Source organism: Plasmodium malariae, assembly GCF_900090045.1.
Source record: "Plasmodium malariae genome assembly, chromosome: 8".
Taxonomy (NCBI): domain Eukaryota; phylum Apicomplexa; class Aconoidasida; order Haemosporida; family Plasmodiidae; genus Plasmodium; species Plasmodium malariae.
This window is the reverse complement of record NC_041782.1, coordinates 622,581-640,000: the sequence shown is the minus strand read 5'-3', so window position 1 is coordinate 640,000 and position 17,420 is coordinate 622,581. Positions and strand designations below refer to the sequence as shown.

Genomic DNA, 17,420 nt, shown 5'->3' with positions numbered 1-17,420 from the left:
TTTAAAAAAATGCAGAGGGAAAAATAGCGTTTAGCACAATTGTAAAAAATAAATAATTTTTGTCGTTTTGTAAAAACGAAATAACACTATTTGAAGAGCCATACGTGTATATTCGGTAAAATGATATATATTTTTATTCCTATATATTATTATACTTTTATAGCTCATAAAATGAAGGCATATACATACACATATATATATATATATATATATATATATATATATATATATAGATATGCTTATTTAGTTGTAGCAATATAATGCCCATAAACACCCTGGTATATATATTTTTTTTTTCACAGCGTTAACACGTACATGTACCAAAGTATACGTTAAGCATATGTATATATCCTCGATCTCGGTATGCAAATTTTATTTTTTTTCATCCTTTTCCTTTTTTCATTTTTCTTTATATATGTTATACAATTGTATGGAAAGAAAAAAGGAAGAAAGTAATTTTGAAAATTATTTAAATTTTTTTTTTTTAACGAAAACATTATACTGTATACTAGTTAATGGGTACTGTTTTAAGTGGAAAACAAAAAAAATTTCAGTTCACCATGTTTCATACATAAGTACATAAACATACGTACACACACGTATAACAATATTCACGTGTACGTATACACAATATATACTAACAGGATGATAAAAAAAAAAAAAAAGCGAATGGAGTGAGTTATTTAACCTAAACTGAGTTTGTTGGATACCATTATTTTTAATGCTTAATCGTACACATTATATGATTGTAGTATTTTTTCAAATGAAAAAAAAAGAAAAAAAAAAGAAAGAAATATTGTTCCATAGCTCCCACCTTTTATTAAGCTTAGATATGAAATATAGTAATTTTTTTTAAATAACATATACATATATATGTGTATATGTGTATGTGTATGTATGTATACTTTATATATACATACGTTTAACTGGTACAATTTTGCAAATAAGATACAAAGCATTTAAATGTTTAATGACTTATTTCCATGTATATTCATAAATGTGAAACAATACTCATACCTAAATAAATTTTTAAAAGAAAATATAATTAAATTGATTATGAAAAAAAAAAAAAAAAAAAATACCTTAGCAAAATAGGTAATATAACAAAGATGTAAAGTAAAAATGTTTGATAAAACGTGAACACTTTTTTTTTTTTTCTCACCTTGCATATAACAAATTGAATATGGCACAGTGCCGATAAGCGGCTCATCCGAATTACAAAATGTACGCAATGTACAAAATGTACGAAATGTACAAAATGTACGAAATGAATAAAAATGCGGCTATTAAAAATACACAATCAAAATGTGGCAAAAAATGAGGCAAAAACAATAAGTTTTTGATTGTATATAGACTTTACGTATATTTATATATATACACATACATATAATGCCCGTACGTGGATAAACGTACTACATATTGGGGTATAACCTTACGATACACTCACCTCCAAGAATACACATGCGTCCACATATACACCTATGATGACAAATGACTAAATTCAACAAAAAAGAATAATGTTAAAACTAACAGCAAGTAGGAGGCTTTCAGTAGTAGCACAAGGGATTTTTTTTTTTTTTTTTTTTTTTTTTTTTTTTTTTTTTGTACACACGTAAATAAAAAAAGAATATTAAGTTGCCAAGCACCAGTAGTACACAAATGTATATATGTGCACATATATGTATATACTATGTCAAGTTCGTTCTACTCACTATAGTTACACAGTAACATATTTCTTAAGGATGTTAATTTTCTCTAGGACACTTACAACACTAGCTACTTTATTTATGTATTCCATCTCCTCATTCTTGTTCTCGTTTCTAGTGAGTAGTTCGGTATATCTCTCAAGTTTTTGCATAAAAACATCTTTTGTTTTATTTAAAATAAAAAACTCCATTTCAAGTTTGTTATATTTATTAGATGGTATTTGTGTATTCAAAAAATAATTTTCTTCTGATATTTTTAAATCTTGTCTCTTAAATTGAGAAAAGTGTACATCATCTATTTTTTTATTAACGTTTCGTTCTCTTTTTGGTAAATGAGAAAGACTTTTCTTCTTATCTGCGCATGCTTCATCTGGGCATACGTAACCATTGCACGTATCATCAATGCATATATCCTCATTACGCATATCCTCATTACGCATATCCTCATTGCACATATCCTCATTGCACATATCCTCATTGCACATATCCTCATTGCGCATACCATCTTCGTTCTCACTTTTCGCATGATCCTTATTTCCAAAATTAGAATCAAAACTTAACCATTCACCAATATCGTAACCACATCTTTCTTTTATATAATTTTTATATACGAGCAAGTCTTTAATTTCGTCTTTTGTTATTTTCTCTTTGTGTAACAATTCGTTAAATTCTTCATTGTTCACTTTTATCTCTTTAATGAATTTAATAAACTGCCCTGGTATTATTTCTTCTTCTCTTTGCTTATCTTTCTTTTCATTTCCATTTATTTTCATTGCTCTGCTGCTGCTGTGTGTGTCTCCCTGCCTCATGCTTTCCTTCGTCAAATCATTCATACCATCATCTACATTGTTTACAGCTTTGCTAACAGCTTTGCTAGCTGCTTTGCTAACTGCTTTGCTAACTGCTTTGCTAACTGCTTTATTAACTATTTTGTTTGTTCCATGGTTTTGTTCTTCTTGTTCCTTTTTTTCCTTCAATTCGTTTCTTCCTTTTTCTTCCAATCTTTGTTCCATTTCTCTATCCCCTTTTGATATTTCCGGTTTAATGAATAAATTACAACTAGCACAGAAGCGCTCTTCTTTATTTTTTTGTTTTATAAGAGGGGTCACCTTACACTGTGTATGCGGGAAAAAATATGCAAAAAATGAGTAAAAAAAATAGGTAAAAAATGAGTAAAAAAAATAGGTAAAAAATGAGTAAAAAAAATAGGTAAAAAGATGCGCAAAAAGATGCATAAAAGGATGCGTAAAAGGATGCGTTAAAGGATGCGCTAAAGGATGCGCTAAAGGATGCGCTAAAGGATGCGCTAAAGGATGCGCTAAAGGATGCGCTAAAGGATGCGCAAAAATACATGTTTCGATTACACCCCTTAAAGTAGGAACCCCTATGCATGTACGTATACATAAACCCTTGCATATATATGCATATATATATATATATATATATAAGTAGAGACAGTGATACTACAAAAAACGAGCCATAATAACCATTATATGTAATACTTACAATATAGCAACTCTCGTTCAACAAGGTCCATCCTTGTAATAATTTATCACCTATGATTTGTGATGCGCAGATAGTATTATTCATATTATTAGCACTACTAACTTTCATTGTTTATATTTATATTATACTTTTTATAATTGGTACAAAAAAAGAAAATTTTTTTCGACTACCCAGTTACGTAGTGCCCCGTAAAAATGAACAGGAACTGTGAGGTAACATATGTGCATGTAAGTATATATTAGGTACATATATATATGCATATATATACATATATATATATATATATATAAATATATATATGTACATATTTATACGTACATACGTTTAACTAGGCAAAAGCAGCGATATAATTATTCTGCAGATTTCCCTAGTTTTACTTTTCTCCTTTTTCTTAAAATTAATCAACAATTTTAGTATTCAAAAAAAAAAAAAAAAAAAAAAAAATTGAAAAAAGGGTAAAGATTATATTATAACATCTCACCTTATGCGTAAAAAATATCAAGTTTTAAAAAAAAAATAAAAAAAAATATAAAAAAGATAAAAAGTATAACTTAAAAAACATGACGTGTAAATTATAACGTATAACACAACACGTAATGTACAAAAAAAAAAATAAAAAATACAAAATAAAAAATAAAAAAGCCTTCTACATTTAATTTGCGCATATAAATCAGTGTTTATAAAATTTTATCCAAAAGATTTGCGCATGGGTTTAATATAGGGGGGAAAATATATACATAATGAGTACATACGTACATGCATATAAACATATACATATACATATACATATACATATACATATACATATACATATACATATATATATATATATATATATATATATATATATATATATATATATATATATACAACAATGAAAAAAAAATAAAATTGCTCTTGCTGTTAATAATTAATAAACATATGTAACTTAAGAGGACGGTAATAAAGTGTATTGGACTTTTTAGCAAGAATTCTCAGTAAATTAAGTATTTATTAAGTACAAACATTATGGGAAGGGAAATGGCAAAAGCGTAGCATACGCATGTATGCATGTGTATATATATTTATACATATATGTATTTATGTATATGTATATATTACATGTATATGTATATATTACATGTATATGTTAATATTTTTTTTTTGTAAAAGGGAAGTTAACCAAAATTTTCGTACGCATTTTCTTGAGCCTTCTTGAATAATTTGCGCTTTTTAATTTTTGGCTAGGTTAATTTTTGTTGTTTAAGCGTATGTAAACTTATTTATATATATATATATATATATACACGTAGATATATGTATACCCATAAACACGTAGATATATGTATACCCATAAACACGTATACGTTTTTATGTACAGTTATATAAACGTATATATATGCATTTATATATATATATATATATACAGTCATATAAATTTTCATTAGGGTTATTACGTTTTGAAGAAGATACATCCATGCAAATATATACATATTCACGCACAGCGTATATGAGAAAATATACTCTTTCCTTTTTTTTGGTTAATATTTAAATTTATGTGCACGGCGTACTACACATGATTATATGCGAACGTACATATGCACATAAGCATATATATGTATGTAGGTATGTATAATTCAAGTACGGACGTTACATAATTCAAAGGGTGGAAAAAAAAAAAAAAGTACTACGGAAAAAAGAAATGATGATGTAAAGAAATGCTGCAAATATGATGAGAGGAAAAAGATTATTCTCTTTTTGAGCTGTACATATAAATGCATTTACGCACATATACGTACGCATACATGTACGTATATACGTATATTTATATATTGAAGGGCCTTTTTTTTTTTTTTTTTTTTTTTTTTTTTTTAAATAGCCATTTATTTATACCATATATATAAAAATAATGAATAGCAAAATAACGAAAAACATAGAAAACCAAATATTAGAAGCATTAAAAGATAAGGAGAATGAAATAGACTTAGAATTAAGAAAATATGAAACACTGGAGAGAAAGGTATATGATGAAAAGGATGAAGAATTAGAATATATAAAAAATAAAAGACTACAAGAATTAAAAAGTAAACACAATGAAAATATGAATTTGTTAAGAAAAGGACATGGAGTATATAAAGAAATTTTATCCGAAAAAGAATTTTTTGATAATTGTAAAAATTCTAAAAATGTATGTTGTCATTTTTATAGAAATACAACATGGAGGTGTGAATATTTAGACAGTAAATTAATTAGCTTATCCAAAAAATTTTTAAATATTAATTTTATTAAGATAAATGCTGAGAAATCTCCTTTTTTATGTGAGAAGTTAAAAATTTGGTGTATACCTACTTTAATGTTAATACAGAATGGAAGGACTGAGCATTCTATAATTGGTTTTGATGAATTAGGGGGAGATAATTTTCCTGAGCAAGCACTCATTAATGTTTTAAAAAAATGGAAATTAATTGACACGAAGGAAGCAGAGGAATAAGATGTTTAGCGCAACCCTCGCGCAGTAAATACGTAATAACGGAAGCACACATTTAGAAGAGTACGTATGCACATGAGCGTACTTACACAAATGTAAGATGCATTCCTAATATGACGAGCTTACGTTATGTAGAAATACATTTAATCCGATGTATATATTTGATGCATTTACATATATATATATATATAATCCTCCACTGCATTAAATTTAATAACGTAAAATATATAGTTGTATGTTCATATTAATACAAAGGAGTTTATTACTGCCTGCTTATTTTTATTGAATCAAAAATATGATGTATTATGCTTGTTGGGGTAACCAAGTTTTACATTTTATATGTGTTCCATCTTTATTCGCGTACCAGCTTGTTTTTTTCGGGTGCTTTCCATTTTGCTATATTTTCTTTATTTTGTTATGTAACCGCATATATATATGTACGTATGTATATTTGTACAATTAAAATATTGCAAAATTTTTAGCATTGTTCATAATTAAAGTATCATTTGCCAGTTACATTATTTCTGCCCTTGTAAAGAAGAAAAATATGTTGTAACGTTTATGTTGTACCAGTATGTTTTTTCCTCCTTATCTATCTAATGGGAGAAAAATAAAAATATATATATTTGCAAAAAGATAAAATAAAATTTTGATGCTCTGTATATATAATGTTTGATCATTTTCATAGTTAACGAAGCGACTACCATGTTTTCGATTTTTCAATTTTTCAATTATTCAATTTTTCAATTATTCAGTTTTTCAATTATTCAGTTTTTCAATTATTCAGTTTTTCAATTATTCAGTTTTTCAATTATTCAGTTTGTCAATTATTCAGTTTTTCAATTATTCAGTTTTTCAATTATTCAGTTTTTCAATTGTTCAATTTTCCTTCTTTCCAATTAGTCAATTAATCATGTTCCCAATTTTCCAACCGTCCAATAATTCTCTTTCCCAGTTTCCAAAATTTTCCACATTCCCGAGTGTTTATAATTTTCCAATAATTTGCATCATATCCATAAATCTCAGCACTTCTATTTCCTGATCTGCATTCCTCTGGCAAAGTTCGGTGTTTACTATTATAGCTCTGATGAGATCCGACAAGTAAACATGTTTATAATTTAAAGGAAGGAAATCACTAATTATAGTATATAAAAAATCGCAAATTTTTTTTGGAATATTTTGCCTGCACATGTCATAATTATCATGTACAATGTAAAATGGGCAAAAAATAGAAATTCTGGTCTTAGCTTGTTGCTTGTTAAATAAGTTTAAAATAGAATTATAATCATTTAAGCATAAAATGTTTATATGATTTACATTGTACATTTTAATAAAATTTATCATGTTAAGCAGTTCTTCTTTTTTCTTTCCTTCATATATAAAAAGGCTGACCAAAAAAAATTGATCTCCTTTTTTGTTCCTATTTCCCTTGCTGGTCAAAACACCATTTTCTTGTTCTGTTTTCTTTTTCTGAATTAAATCTTCTGTTTCGATAATGCCTTCCCTCATGTTATGATCAATATTTTCGTCAAATACAAAATTGTGGGTATTCACTGAATCCCTTTCCGTGGGCAAACACTGCTGTTCGTTTCTGATCGTGGAGATTAACTCATTTTGGCTATGGCTATGACTATAACTATGGTTTTGGTTTAATTTGTCAACTAAGTCACTGTCGGAAAAGTAGATTAATTTTTTTCTACTTACATGCTCGTAATTTAATTTGCAAAATTTTTCACTTAGATAAATCTCTTTACAAAGAACTGATAAATCAAGGAAAGTAATTATCTGTTTGTAAAAGTTATTGTTTCTCAAATTTTTGTTAAATATTATGAACTTGTAAGGTTTAAAGGCAACCATTGAGCAAAATTCAGAAAAAAAAAAAAGAAAAAAAATACAAAAAGTTATAGCTTTGTGGGCTACAATAAAAGATGGAGATCCACAAAAGGGACTAAAAAAATACTACACACAATCTATAAAATATTCTTAGATATCACATTTTACATAATACATGTTAATATGAATGTATAACAAACGCTTGTATTCAATCCCACGCTACCTTTTAATGAACATACATACATTTAATATATGAAACTCCAAATGGAAAAAAAATTTATGAACAAGCAAGAAATACTTATTATGGAGTACAAAATGCTAAAAGATTAAAAAAAACAAGAACGCAAAAAGCTTACCATACAGTATTATGTAGGAAGTATAATAAATTATGAAACGTGGTAAGCGTCATTTTGAATGTACGATCTGATTATTTTTTATTTTTTTTGAAAGGAAGGGGTATAGGGAAAAAACAGATCGATATATGGATTGATATGTACTTATATTTGTGTAAATAAATACACATATATACATATATTGTTCGAAGAATGCTTCGATTTAAGGGAAACATTAATTTTAATTATTTTTTTAACTTCTACAACTTCGTAAGCAAACTTTTTTTTTCTTTTTTTTTTTTTTCCTACTTTCTTCCTTTTTTTTTTTTTTCCTACTTTCTACTTTTTTCGTTTTTTCCTACTTTCTACTTTTTTCTTTTTTTCTTTTCATATTTTTTCCATACTGTTTCCCCCTCTTTCCCGTACCGTTAAGCCACAACCTTTCGCCTGACAACTAGGCACACATATAAAAAAAACATGATACAAAATGTGGAACAATTAATTTTTTTTGTCTGTCCTTGATTTTTTGAATAGCTAGCAAAAATGATAAAGCGAGTGGTGAAAAAGGATAATGTACTTATATCCCGTTGTAGAAGATTTGTTTATATACCAAGCCAAGCGGATATAGCAAAATTGTCAACAAAGAGTTTAGGAAATTATGCATTTGATATTTTGAGATTATCTAAGGAAAACGAGGGTTTATATGAAATGTTTAAAAAGAAAGTCCAGAGTGAAATAAATTCATTCGATGCAAAAGATTGTTATAGGGTACTAAAGTCACTAGAGGTAAATAACAAATTGGGGGAGGAAGAAGTTTTAATAAAAAGCATCTTACATCAAATATCTGTTCAGGCATGTAAATATTCTATGAAAGAAATTTGTGACATATGTTTTTTATGTTCTAAATTGAACTTGATTTATATACCCTTATTTGCTTCTTTATCTGTTGCATTTTTAAATAAAATTACTTTGGCTAGTCCTGAACATATATCTATAATATGTTTAAGTTTTTGTAAAATTCATATAAAAGATATAAATTTATTCAATCGGATTGCAGTTGCAACACTAAATATATTGCATACATTCGATGTAGAGAGTTTAATAAATGTATTAACTTCTTTTAGTTATTTGGACATACAAAAAGACATGCTTTTATTTTCTTCTGTAGATATATTTATTAAAAATCAAAATAAATTAGATGCAAATCAGTTAGTTAAAATTACATATATATATTCAAAGTTCTACTACAGAAATAATGATATTATCTCAATGCTTCGAAACAAATTGCCTTCACATATTTCATATTTAAATAATGTGCAGCTAGCAGAATTAATAATTTCGTTAGATAAATTATGCATCAACTTTTATGCTATAAATAAATTTTTTACTAATGTAAATTTGTTACATTTAAAATTTCCCATTGCAATAAAAGTCATAAATGTTTTATCGAAACTACATAATATTAATATAGAATTTAAATATGACCATATTTTGCTTTGCCTTAATAATTTCTTATTTGTTCATGGAAAAAGTAGTAAACACCTGAACGGCAAGGTAAAAAGGAAATTTTTAGAAAAATTTAACACATCCTACGGTATAAAGAATGGAAACGGTGCTTTTTTAAAAAGTGACACATATAATGATAACATAGTTGCTCATAATGCAAGCAATGCAAAGGAATGCAAGGATGGAGTAAATTTCAAGGGTATGTTATCTGACTACTATAGTAGTTATTACCGTCCAAGAGATGGTATAAAAGAGAAAATATTATTTTATAAGGAAATTAGAGGAACAAATTTGGATAAAGCTGATGGGGGTGATTATGCCGATTATGCCGATTATGCCGATTATGACGATTATGCCGATTATGCCGATTATGACGATTATGGCGATTATGAGAATTATGACAATTATGACAATTATGACAATTATGTTAATCATGATGATCACCATCATGTTGTTCGATCAACTGAGGGAGAGTCGCATTTCATTCCATTAGGGAGTAGCGAGTTGAATGAAAAATACTATTTTCATCTCAATTTGATGAATAAATTAAATGCAGATTCTGTTTGCCATTTGAGTGTAGATATGTTTGAGTCTACATGTAATATGCTATTAAGAAATTCATTAATAAATGAATACGAGAAGGAGATGAAATTTTATTTAAATTGTATTAGCAAGGAAATAATTTTTTTAAAAGAATACCTTAATTTTGATTGTTTAATAAAATTATTTTCATCTTTATTAAAAATACCAATAATATGGAATATGTCCTTCTTAGACTTTAATATAATGAACACAATAAAAGACAAGTGTTTATTTTATATTAATAATGAAATTAATTTTTATGAACAGCTATTAAAAAGATATATGTGCATTTTCCGTACTTCGGAATATACGGACAATCATAGTTTGATATTATGTTGTTTATTCAATTTATATAATATTAAGGATAAAAAGGAATACAGTGATTTATTTAAAGAATGCTTACAGTATTATTCGCTAATAATGAGGAAAGGTAAAGTAAACAATGGAAGAAAATGTAGCAGTTATATAGTAGAAGAAATTAGTGTATATAATTTTGTAGACTTTTATTATAAAGATATTCCTTTGTGGAATAAAAATGCGGGATGTACAAGTGCCTCGAGTTTGGCTAGTCATCCGCCGAGAAACTTTTCTCATAATAATATTAGCAGCATTTATTGTAACGATGATGCTGATGTTTATGGTTACTGTGATGATGAATGTAATGTAGGGGGTACTAACTCCCTTTCGCAGACTCCTAGAAGCACAAGGATAAATAAAATACTCAACATAGAATTACTTAGCATCGTTCAAAATTATAACAAACATGTAAAAATAAATTTTAAGGATGATATATATTACATTTCACTATTTGAATATGACAATTACATAGCTTATGTATTTTTAGAGCCACAGGATTATTTTCATTCGTGCAATGAAAATAACGAATTAAAAATTGTTAACACTTTGTTAAAAAGAAAAGAAGACAAAACGAATGACAGTAAGTGCAATTCCATTTTCTTAATTAATAATATTTCATATAACCCTTATTATGTTTTTTACAATGATAATTATTTTATTAAATCAGAAATATTAATTAAAATAAATTATTTGTTAATAAAAGGATATACTATAATAGCAATACCATTTTATTCGTGGATGTGTATGAATTATGAAGAAAAAAGTAGCACCATTTCTGATCTTCGAAAAAATGTCCTGAACGGGTAAGGTGAAAAAAAAAAAAAAAAAAAAAAAAGAAGAAGAAGCAATGAAAAATTGATAGTTGGTCAAGGTAAAAAATATGGCACGCCCAAATGTGGCAATTTCACGGGGGTCCTATGTTGAATTGTGAAAGTGTGCACAAATATATATATGTGAATATATATGTGCCATGACTTAATTGTTGAGTTAGCTAATTAGCTACGTTTTGACTCCTGCATTGTTTTGCTACATTTTTCAATATATTGTTTATTTTGCTATATATTGAAATATTTTGTTTATTTCGTTATTATGAACTTTTTTTTCTGTATGTACATTATGAACTTACAGCGTAGGCATATTTTTTATGTTTTACGACACTGCGTTTTGGATTTTTTTCATTTTATATTTTTGCTATTTTTTAAGTTATGACGTGTTATAACCAATGCGGACTAATTTTTATTAAAACACGTGGATAAATTTAATCTGGAAGATTTGTCTTTTCTATTTTTTTGTTTTTTTATTTTTATTTATTTTAAAACAACTTTTTTAAAGAGATAGAAAAAAACAAAAAAAAATATTGCGTGTTCAGGACAATTAGTCATTTTTGTATTATACGAGTACCCTTTTTTGTTGTGTTCTTTTTTTTTTTTTTTTTCCTCCCCCCTTTTGTCATATTTTTTGTTTTTAACGTTATTTATTCCATTTATGCTATTTACGTTATTTACTCCTTTTATATCACTAACTTCAGTTAGCATATTTACTCCTCCACTTTACAATATGAACAGTCATATTTTGAAATTATGCATTTTCGGATTACTTTACAAAATAACCCACTACACTTCAAATCAAAGGAATGTATTATCATTTGTCAGAGGACAAACAGACGAACATGGAAATTTGAACATCGATTTAAGTATAAATAAAAAAAAGATAAAAAAATAAGATGTACACATATTTTTACGAAATAGTCAAAAAGCGAAAAAAAAAAAAAAAGATGACCATTTTTATATACTATTATAATTTTTGCGCAAAATAATTTAAAAAAATGTTGTATTTATATAGCACGATGGTAGTATAACAATAAAAAAAAAAAATAATAAATAATAATAATAATAATAATACTACTAATAATAATACTACTAATAATAATACTAATAATAACAACAATATACGGATGGGGCTTTTAAATTTTATTAAGCATATAATGGTGATGAGAAGAAACGGATAAATCTGGAGTTGGATAAAAATATTGAAACTGTTGATAGCCCTTTAATAATAATATTACCAACGGTAAGTGGGAAAGGCTTTTTTTTTTTTTTTTTTTTTTTTTTTAAATGAAAAAAATGATCACACTCTTTTCCATATCGTTAAGTATTAAATCATACGTACGTCCAAATGATATTTAATTTTTTACAAAAAAGAATACAAACTATCTCGAACAGACATTTATATTAATGGCCTCTTTTTTCTTATATACACATTTTTTTTACTTTTGAGTTGTCTTTTTTTTTTTTTTTTTTTTTTTTTTTATACCCACAATTACAGGAAAATGTGTCACCTAGTAGATTATACGAAAATTATTTGAAACAAACAGAGAACCCCAAATATATTTGTAATTCCTTTTCTTAATAAAATTATTGTACTGTTTTGTGCCCTTCTGGAAAAAAGGGGAATAAAAGAATAAAAAAAAAGGAGGCACAAAACACCTTATTATCATCTCTTTTACTCCTTCAGAATAGTCAATAAAAAGTATATCTTTTTTTATTTTTTCTTTTTTTATAGCCGTCAAAAATGTTTTAAATAACATGGTGAACACATTCGAGCCGGTAGTACACTGATTCAAAGCAGTGAACAAACGATTACCAAAAATGCAACCATTTAAAATATTACATTCATACCTACGTTATTTCTACTTCCATTTTTGCGTCCATTTGTACTTTTCTTTTTTGCTCAAATTGTTTATGAGCTGTATCTCTCAAGAAATATCATACACACAATTACATTTTTAAAAAAATTCAATTTTACTTCTCAGATTGAACAAAAGGCATTCATAAACAAAGTAAAAATATAAACCACAGGTTTAAAAACATTTTACAATTATATGTATATTCAATTTAGTTCATTTACCTTGTTATACTTTTTTGCAGCTTTCTGACGAAATTAACACACGCATCAAATTTTATGAAAGTTTTTCTATATGATAAAAATTAGGATAAACGAAGATAAAAAAAAGAAGAAATTACGTAGTGTTACATTATAATCGTATTTTCTTTTTTTCTTTCTTCCTTCCTTCCTTCTTTCCTTCCTTCCTTCTTTCCTTCCTTCCTTCCTTCTTTCCTTCCTTCCTTCCTTCTTTCCTTCCTTCTTTCCTTCCTTTTTTTGGTTCCCTATAGTTACCCTGTTGTTTTTTAGAATTTTTTTTTATTAAAATAGAAGCTTCTTATTTACTATTATTTTTTCTTATTTAGTGCTCCTTCTTTCTTGTCCAATTTCGTTCAAAGATTCTTAAAATGTTCTTTGGCGCAATACGGAAAATTGAAAATAAACAAGTTAGTAATTATCTCATGCACATATATATAAGTATACATATACATATACATATATATATACATATATATATAAGTATATATTTAAATGTGTTCGTAAAGAAATTTACATTACAAATGGCACAATTCTTGTTATGAAATTTTTTGTTCTTCTTTCATTTTTAACACTCATGCATATTAGTACACCTCTTCATGTATAAATAAATAGAACAACTATTTCTTGTAAAGCCTGAGGATATAAACATAAAACAAAAAAGGGACCAATGATTAACAGGCTTTGACATATGAACTAAATAACCTTTACCAAATGAATTTATAATCACACTGTAATACTGAGAGATTTATCCTTTTCCTTATTAAAAAAAAAAAGAAAGTAATACATGTACCGTCGTACATATGGGAGGAAAAAACGACTTTATATTTAAAATATAAGGTAATATTTATTTTCCTCACCAATCCTAAGCATTTAAAAAAAAAATTGGAGTTACAGTTTAGATATACGTTAAGTTGTGAATACATACATAACCCCCATACAAGCGTATATTTATATATATATATATATATAGATATATATATAGGTAAAAACATAAATATGATGTAGCTCCCGCCTACGTGTAAAGTTTCCATATACACATCAAATAAAAGAAATAAAAAAAAATAGTGTGTGAAATATACGAATGAACCGTCCGTCACGTGTTCACCTCTCAGTAATTATACGAAATTAAGAAATTGTTTACTTCGTAAGAAGATATTATTATATATATTATGAATATTTATTATAAAAATTTGTGTTTATTAATAAAATTGAGATTTAAGGAAATTTTTTTTTTTTTTTTCCTACTGTTTAACTCTTTTATTGTTCATTCGTATAAATTTTTTTTCTTACTCTTTTTTTTTTCCTCATGTTAAGCAGAAATATATATTTGAAATGATTCATTTTTTATATCTTTTTTTTTTTTTTTTTTTTTTTTTACAACTAGCGAGAAAAAAAAAAAAGAAAAGAAAAGAAAAGAAAAGAACTGGTAATTTTTAAAAAATTATGAAAACTGAAGTACGTTGAAAGAAAAAATAATCCGACTTTCATTCCAAATAAGTTAATTTTATATAGCCCAAAAAAAATAAATAAAAATAAATAAAATATAATTTTAGGTAATTTTGATGGTCGGTGTGTGGGAGATACGTATAAATATATATATATATATATACGTATAAATATATATATATATATATATATATATATATATATATATATATATATATATATATGTATATATATGTATATTTTTTTTTTATGTACATTTTGCGCACTACATTAAAACGCAGAATTGGGTTTAGTTGTATACATATGAAGATATATAAAAATATATAAATACATATAAATGAGTACGTACGCATTAAAAAAAGTATGTCACATGAAGCCTAAAGAAAAAACAGAAAAAAGTAAATTTAATATGATATAATCTTATTCTTTAAGAAAAAATTAAAGAAAAACTCTATTTTCTGAAGCTAAAAAAAAAGTGTGCTTGCCTCTATATGTACGTGTATGTATATATATTATATACGTACGATATTATTTTTTTTGTATAAAATTTTTACCCTCTTGTAATAGTACTATTTTTTCACTCCCTTTTGCTCAAAAGTAGATATAAAAGTATTTGCCAAAAAAAAAAAAAAAAAAATAGCAACTCTACTTGAAAAGGAGCTTAAGTATAATTGTGCAAATTTATGAAAAATAGGGGTATATATACTTACGCATATATGTATATATATTTATTACGTATTGTCCGATATATATTATATATATATATATATTACATGCACCTAGTTAATACATACTTAGGATTGCTTTTTTTTTTTTTCCCCCACCCCCCTTCTTGATTTACTTATTCTTCTAATTTTATACAATTTTTTTGTTTTTTCACATTTTATATTTTTTATTACAATAACAATATCAATTTCTTTTTTTCCTTGCATCTCTTTTAACAATATATGTTTATATGTATGTATGTTTATGTTTGTATTCTACTGCTAATTCTTGTTATGCTTGCTTTTTTTTATAATTATATATATATATATATATATGTATATATATATTGTTTATATATGTATGTATTTTAAAAAAATAGAGATACTTTAAAGCCTTTTTTTTTTTTTTTTTTTTAATTAAAATTTATAAATTCAATAAATATTCATATAAATATATTTTTATGTTATTTGCTATAATTTACGTTATAACGTTATATTCTTTTACCATTATATACTAGTAGTTTATATAAAGCATATACATAATATTTGTATATATATATATATATATATATATATATATATACATAAAAAAGCAAATTAACATTTCATAAAATTAACGTGTTATAAAATATGGGAAGTACGGAAGAAGTATCACAGGAAAGAGCTGAAAATTCTATTCAAGTAATAAATTATATACTGTTATGAAGAAATAAATATATTAAAAAACAAAATGAATATATGTTAATAATTGTTAATATTCTTTTTTTTTTTTTTTCTTTAATGTGCAGCCTGAACAGTAGATGCTTATATTTTTCTCTACGATATGTGTTTCCTTTCGTTTTATTTCTTTTAATTTTTTTAGTTTTTTGTACCTATATGTAATCTTTTGCTACATACATTATTCATTTTTGATTTTTCCTTTTTTTTTTTTTTTTTTTTTTGTTTTTGCAAAAAATTTTTAGTTCATTTGTATTATTATATTGAGATATATAGTGTACGCTTTGCATGATCAATGATGATTGAATGTTGTAATATGTCTCGATTTTTCTTCGTCTGAGTATGTCTTAAAATTTTTTGCCTTTTGACCATGTATATGTAGCACATACATAAATAATTAAATATATATATATATATATATATATATATATATATATATTTATGTGCATATATATAAATATATACATATGTATGTACATAGTATGTCCATGTATAAATTTCGCATTTGAACATGCGCAAGTGTGTCACCAGCGTTTCTGCATTTTCTGACCTGTTCATCTCATGTTTGTTTTGTATAATTTGAATATTTTTAAGAATGTTAAAAAGTGTATGCGTATACATTCTTTGCAAGTGGAAAGTGTTTTTAGGTGTTATTGAATTTTTTATTAATTATAACAACCTTTTATACATTTGGCTATTTTTAATAAGTTTAATTTTTATTTGTTCGTCCTTATTTTGTTCAATTTTATTTTATTCATCTTTAATTTATCCACTTTTATTTTGTTCATTTTTTTTTTTTTTTTTTTTTTTTTTTTGTCCTTTTTTAGGTTTCTATGACAAAGAAACCAACATTCTATGCAAGAATAGGCAAAAGGATGTTCACAGGAAATGAAGAGAAAAATCCATTTGACGAGGTTATAATAACAGGTTTAGGCAGTGCCACTAAAATTGCAATAGGTGCAGCATCAATTATGGAAAAGGAAGATATTGGTATGCTTTTTCTCTATGCCAAATTTTTATATAAGCTTTAGTACACCTATTGTTACGTTATTATTTTTTTATGCGCATTGATGTGTGTTATTTGATATCTACTCTTATATGTGTACCTTTATATGTGCATGGATTAGTATACAATTATTTTTTGCTTTATATATTTTGATCGCACACTTTTAAAGTTCTTATATATAACAATGTGTTATATGTACACATGTAATTTTCCATTCTTTTTTCAGGTCAAATAATTAAAATACAAACTGCTTATTTTAGTTCAGATAGAATAAACCGAAGGATACCCAAAATAACAATTGTGTTGAGGAAGCACCCAGACTTCGTTGCAAGTTAA

General features: G+C 25.8%; 6 protein-coding genes across 6 annotated transcripts; 4 read left to right on the top strand and 2 right to left on the bottom strand.

Moving 5' to 3' along the window:
* Window positions 1-1,717: 1,717 nt before the first annotated feature.
* On the bottom strand, window positions 1,718-3,320 carry PmUG01_08022500 (conserved Plasmodium protein, unknown function; the record flags this gene model as incomplete). The annotated part of the gene is made up of 2 exons (XM_029004376.1): window positions 1,718-2,821; window positions 3,213-3,320. The coding sequence occupies 2 exons, from the start codon at window positions 3,318-3,320 to the stop codon at window positions 1,718-1,720; spliced, it is 1,212 nt and encodes a 403-aa protein (XP_028861071.1).
* Window positions 3,321-5,100: 1,780 nt separating this feature from the next.
* Window positions 5,101-5,682, top strand: PhLP1 (phosducin-like protein, putative; the record flags this gene model as incomplete). Its single annotated transcript, XM_029004375.1, has 1 exon — window positions 5,101-5,682. The coding sequence occupies one exon, from the start codon at window positions 5,101-5,103 to the stop codon at window positions 5,680-5,682; it is 582 nt and encodes a 193-aa protein (XP_028861070.1).
* Window positions 5,683-6,663: 981 nt separating this feature from the next.
* PmUG01_08022300 (conserved Plasmodium protein, unknown function) lies at window positions 6,664-7,536 on the bottom strand (the record flags this gene model as incomplete). The annotated part of the gene is made up of 1 exon (XM_029004374.1): window positions 6,664-7,536. The coding sequence occupies one exon, from the start codon at window positions 7,534-7,536 to the stop codon at window positions 6,664-6,666; it is 873 nt and encodes a 290-aa protein (XP_028861069.1).
* An 851-nt stretch (window positions 7,537-8,387) lies between these two features.
* PmUG01_08022200 (conserved Plasmodium protein, unknown function) lies at window positions 8,388-11,096 on the top strand (the record flags this gene model as incomplete). Its single annotated transcript, XM_029004373.1, has 1 exon — window positions 8,388-11,096. The coding sequence occupies one exon, from the start codon at window positions 8,388-8,390 to the stop codon at window positions 11,094-11,096; it is 2,709 nt and encodes a 902-aa protein (XP_028861068.1).
* A 750-nt stretch (window positions 11,097-11,846) lies between these two features.
* Window positions 11,847-13,270, top strand: PmUG01_08022100 (conserved Plasmodium protein, unknown function; the record flags this gene model as incomplete). The annotated part of the gene is made up of 6 exons (XM_029004372.1): window positions 11,847-11,982; window positions 12,268-12,359; window positions 12,615-12,681; window positions 12,852-12,895; window positions 13,102-13,128; window positions 13,217-13,270. 6 exons carry the CDS (start codon window positions 11,847-11,849, stop codon window positions 13,268-13,270), a joined length of 420 nt encoding a protein of 139 aa, XP_028861067.1.
* Window positions 13,271-15,991: 2,721 nt separating this feature from the next.
* ALBA3 (DNA/RNA-binding protein Alba 3, putative) lies at window positions 15,992-17,420 on the top strand (the record flags this gene model as incomplete). Its single annotated transcript, XM_029004371.1, has 3 exons — window positions 15,992-16,042; window positions 16,906-17,068; window positions 17,311-17,420. 3 exons carry the CDS (start codon window positions 15,992-15,994, stop codon window positions 17,418-17,420), a joined length of 324 nt encoding a protein of 107 aa, XP_028861066.1.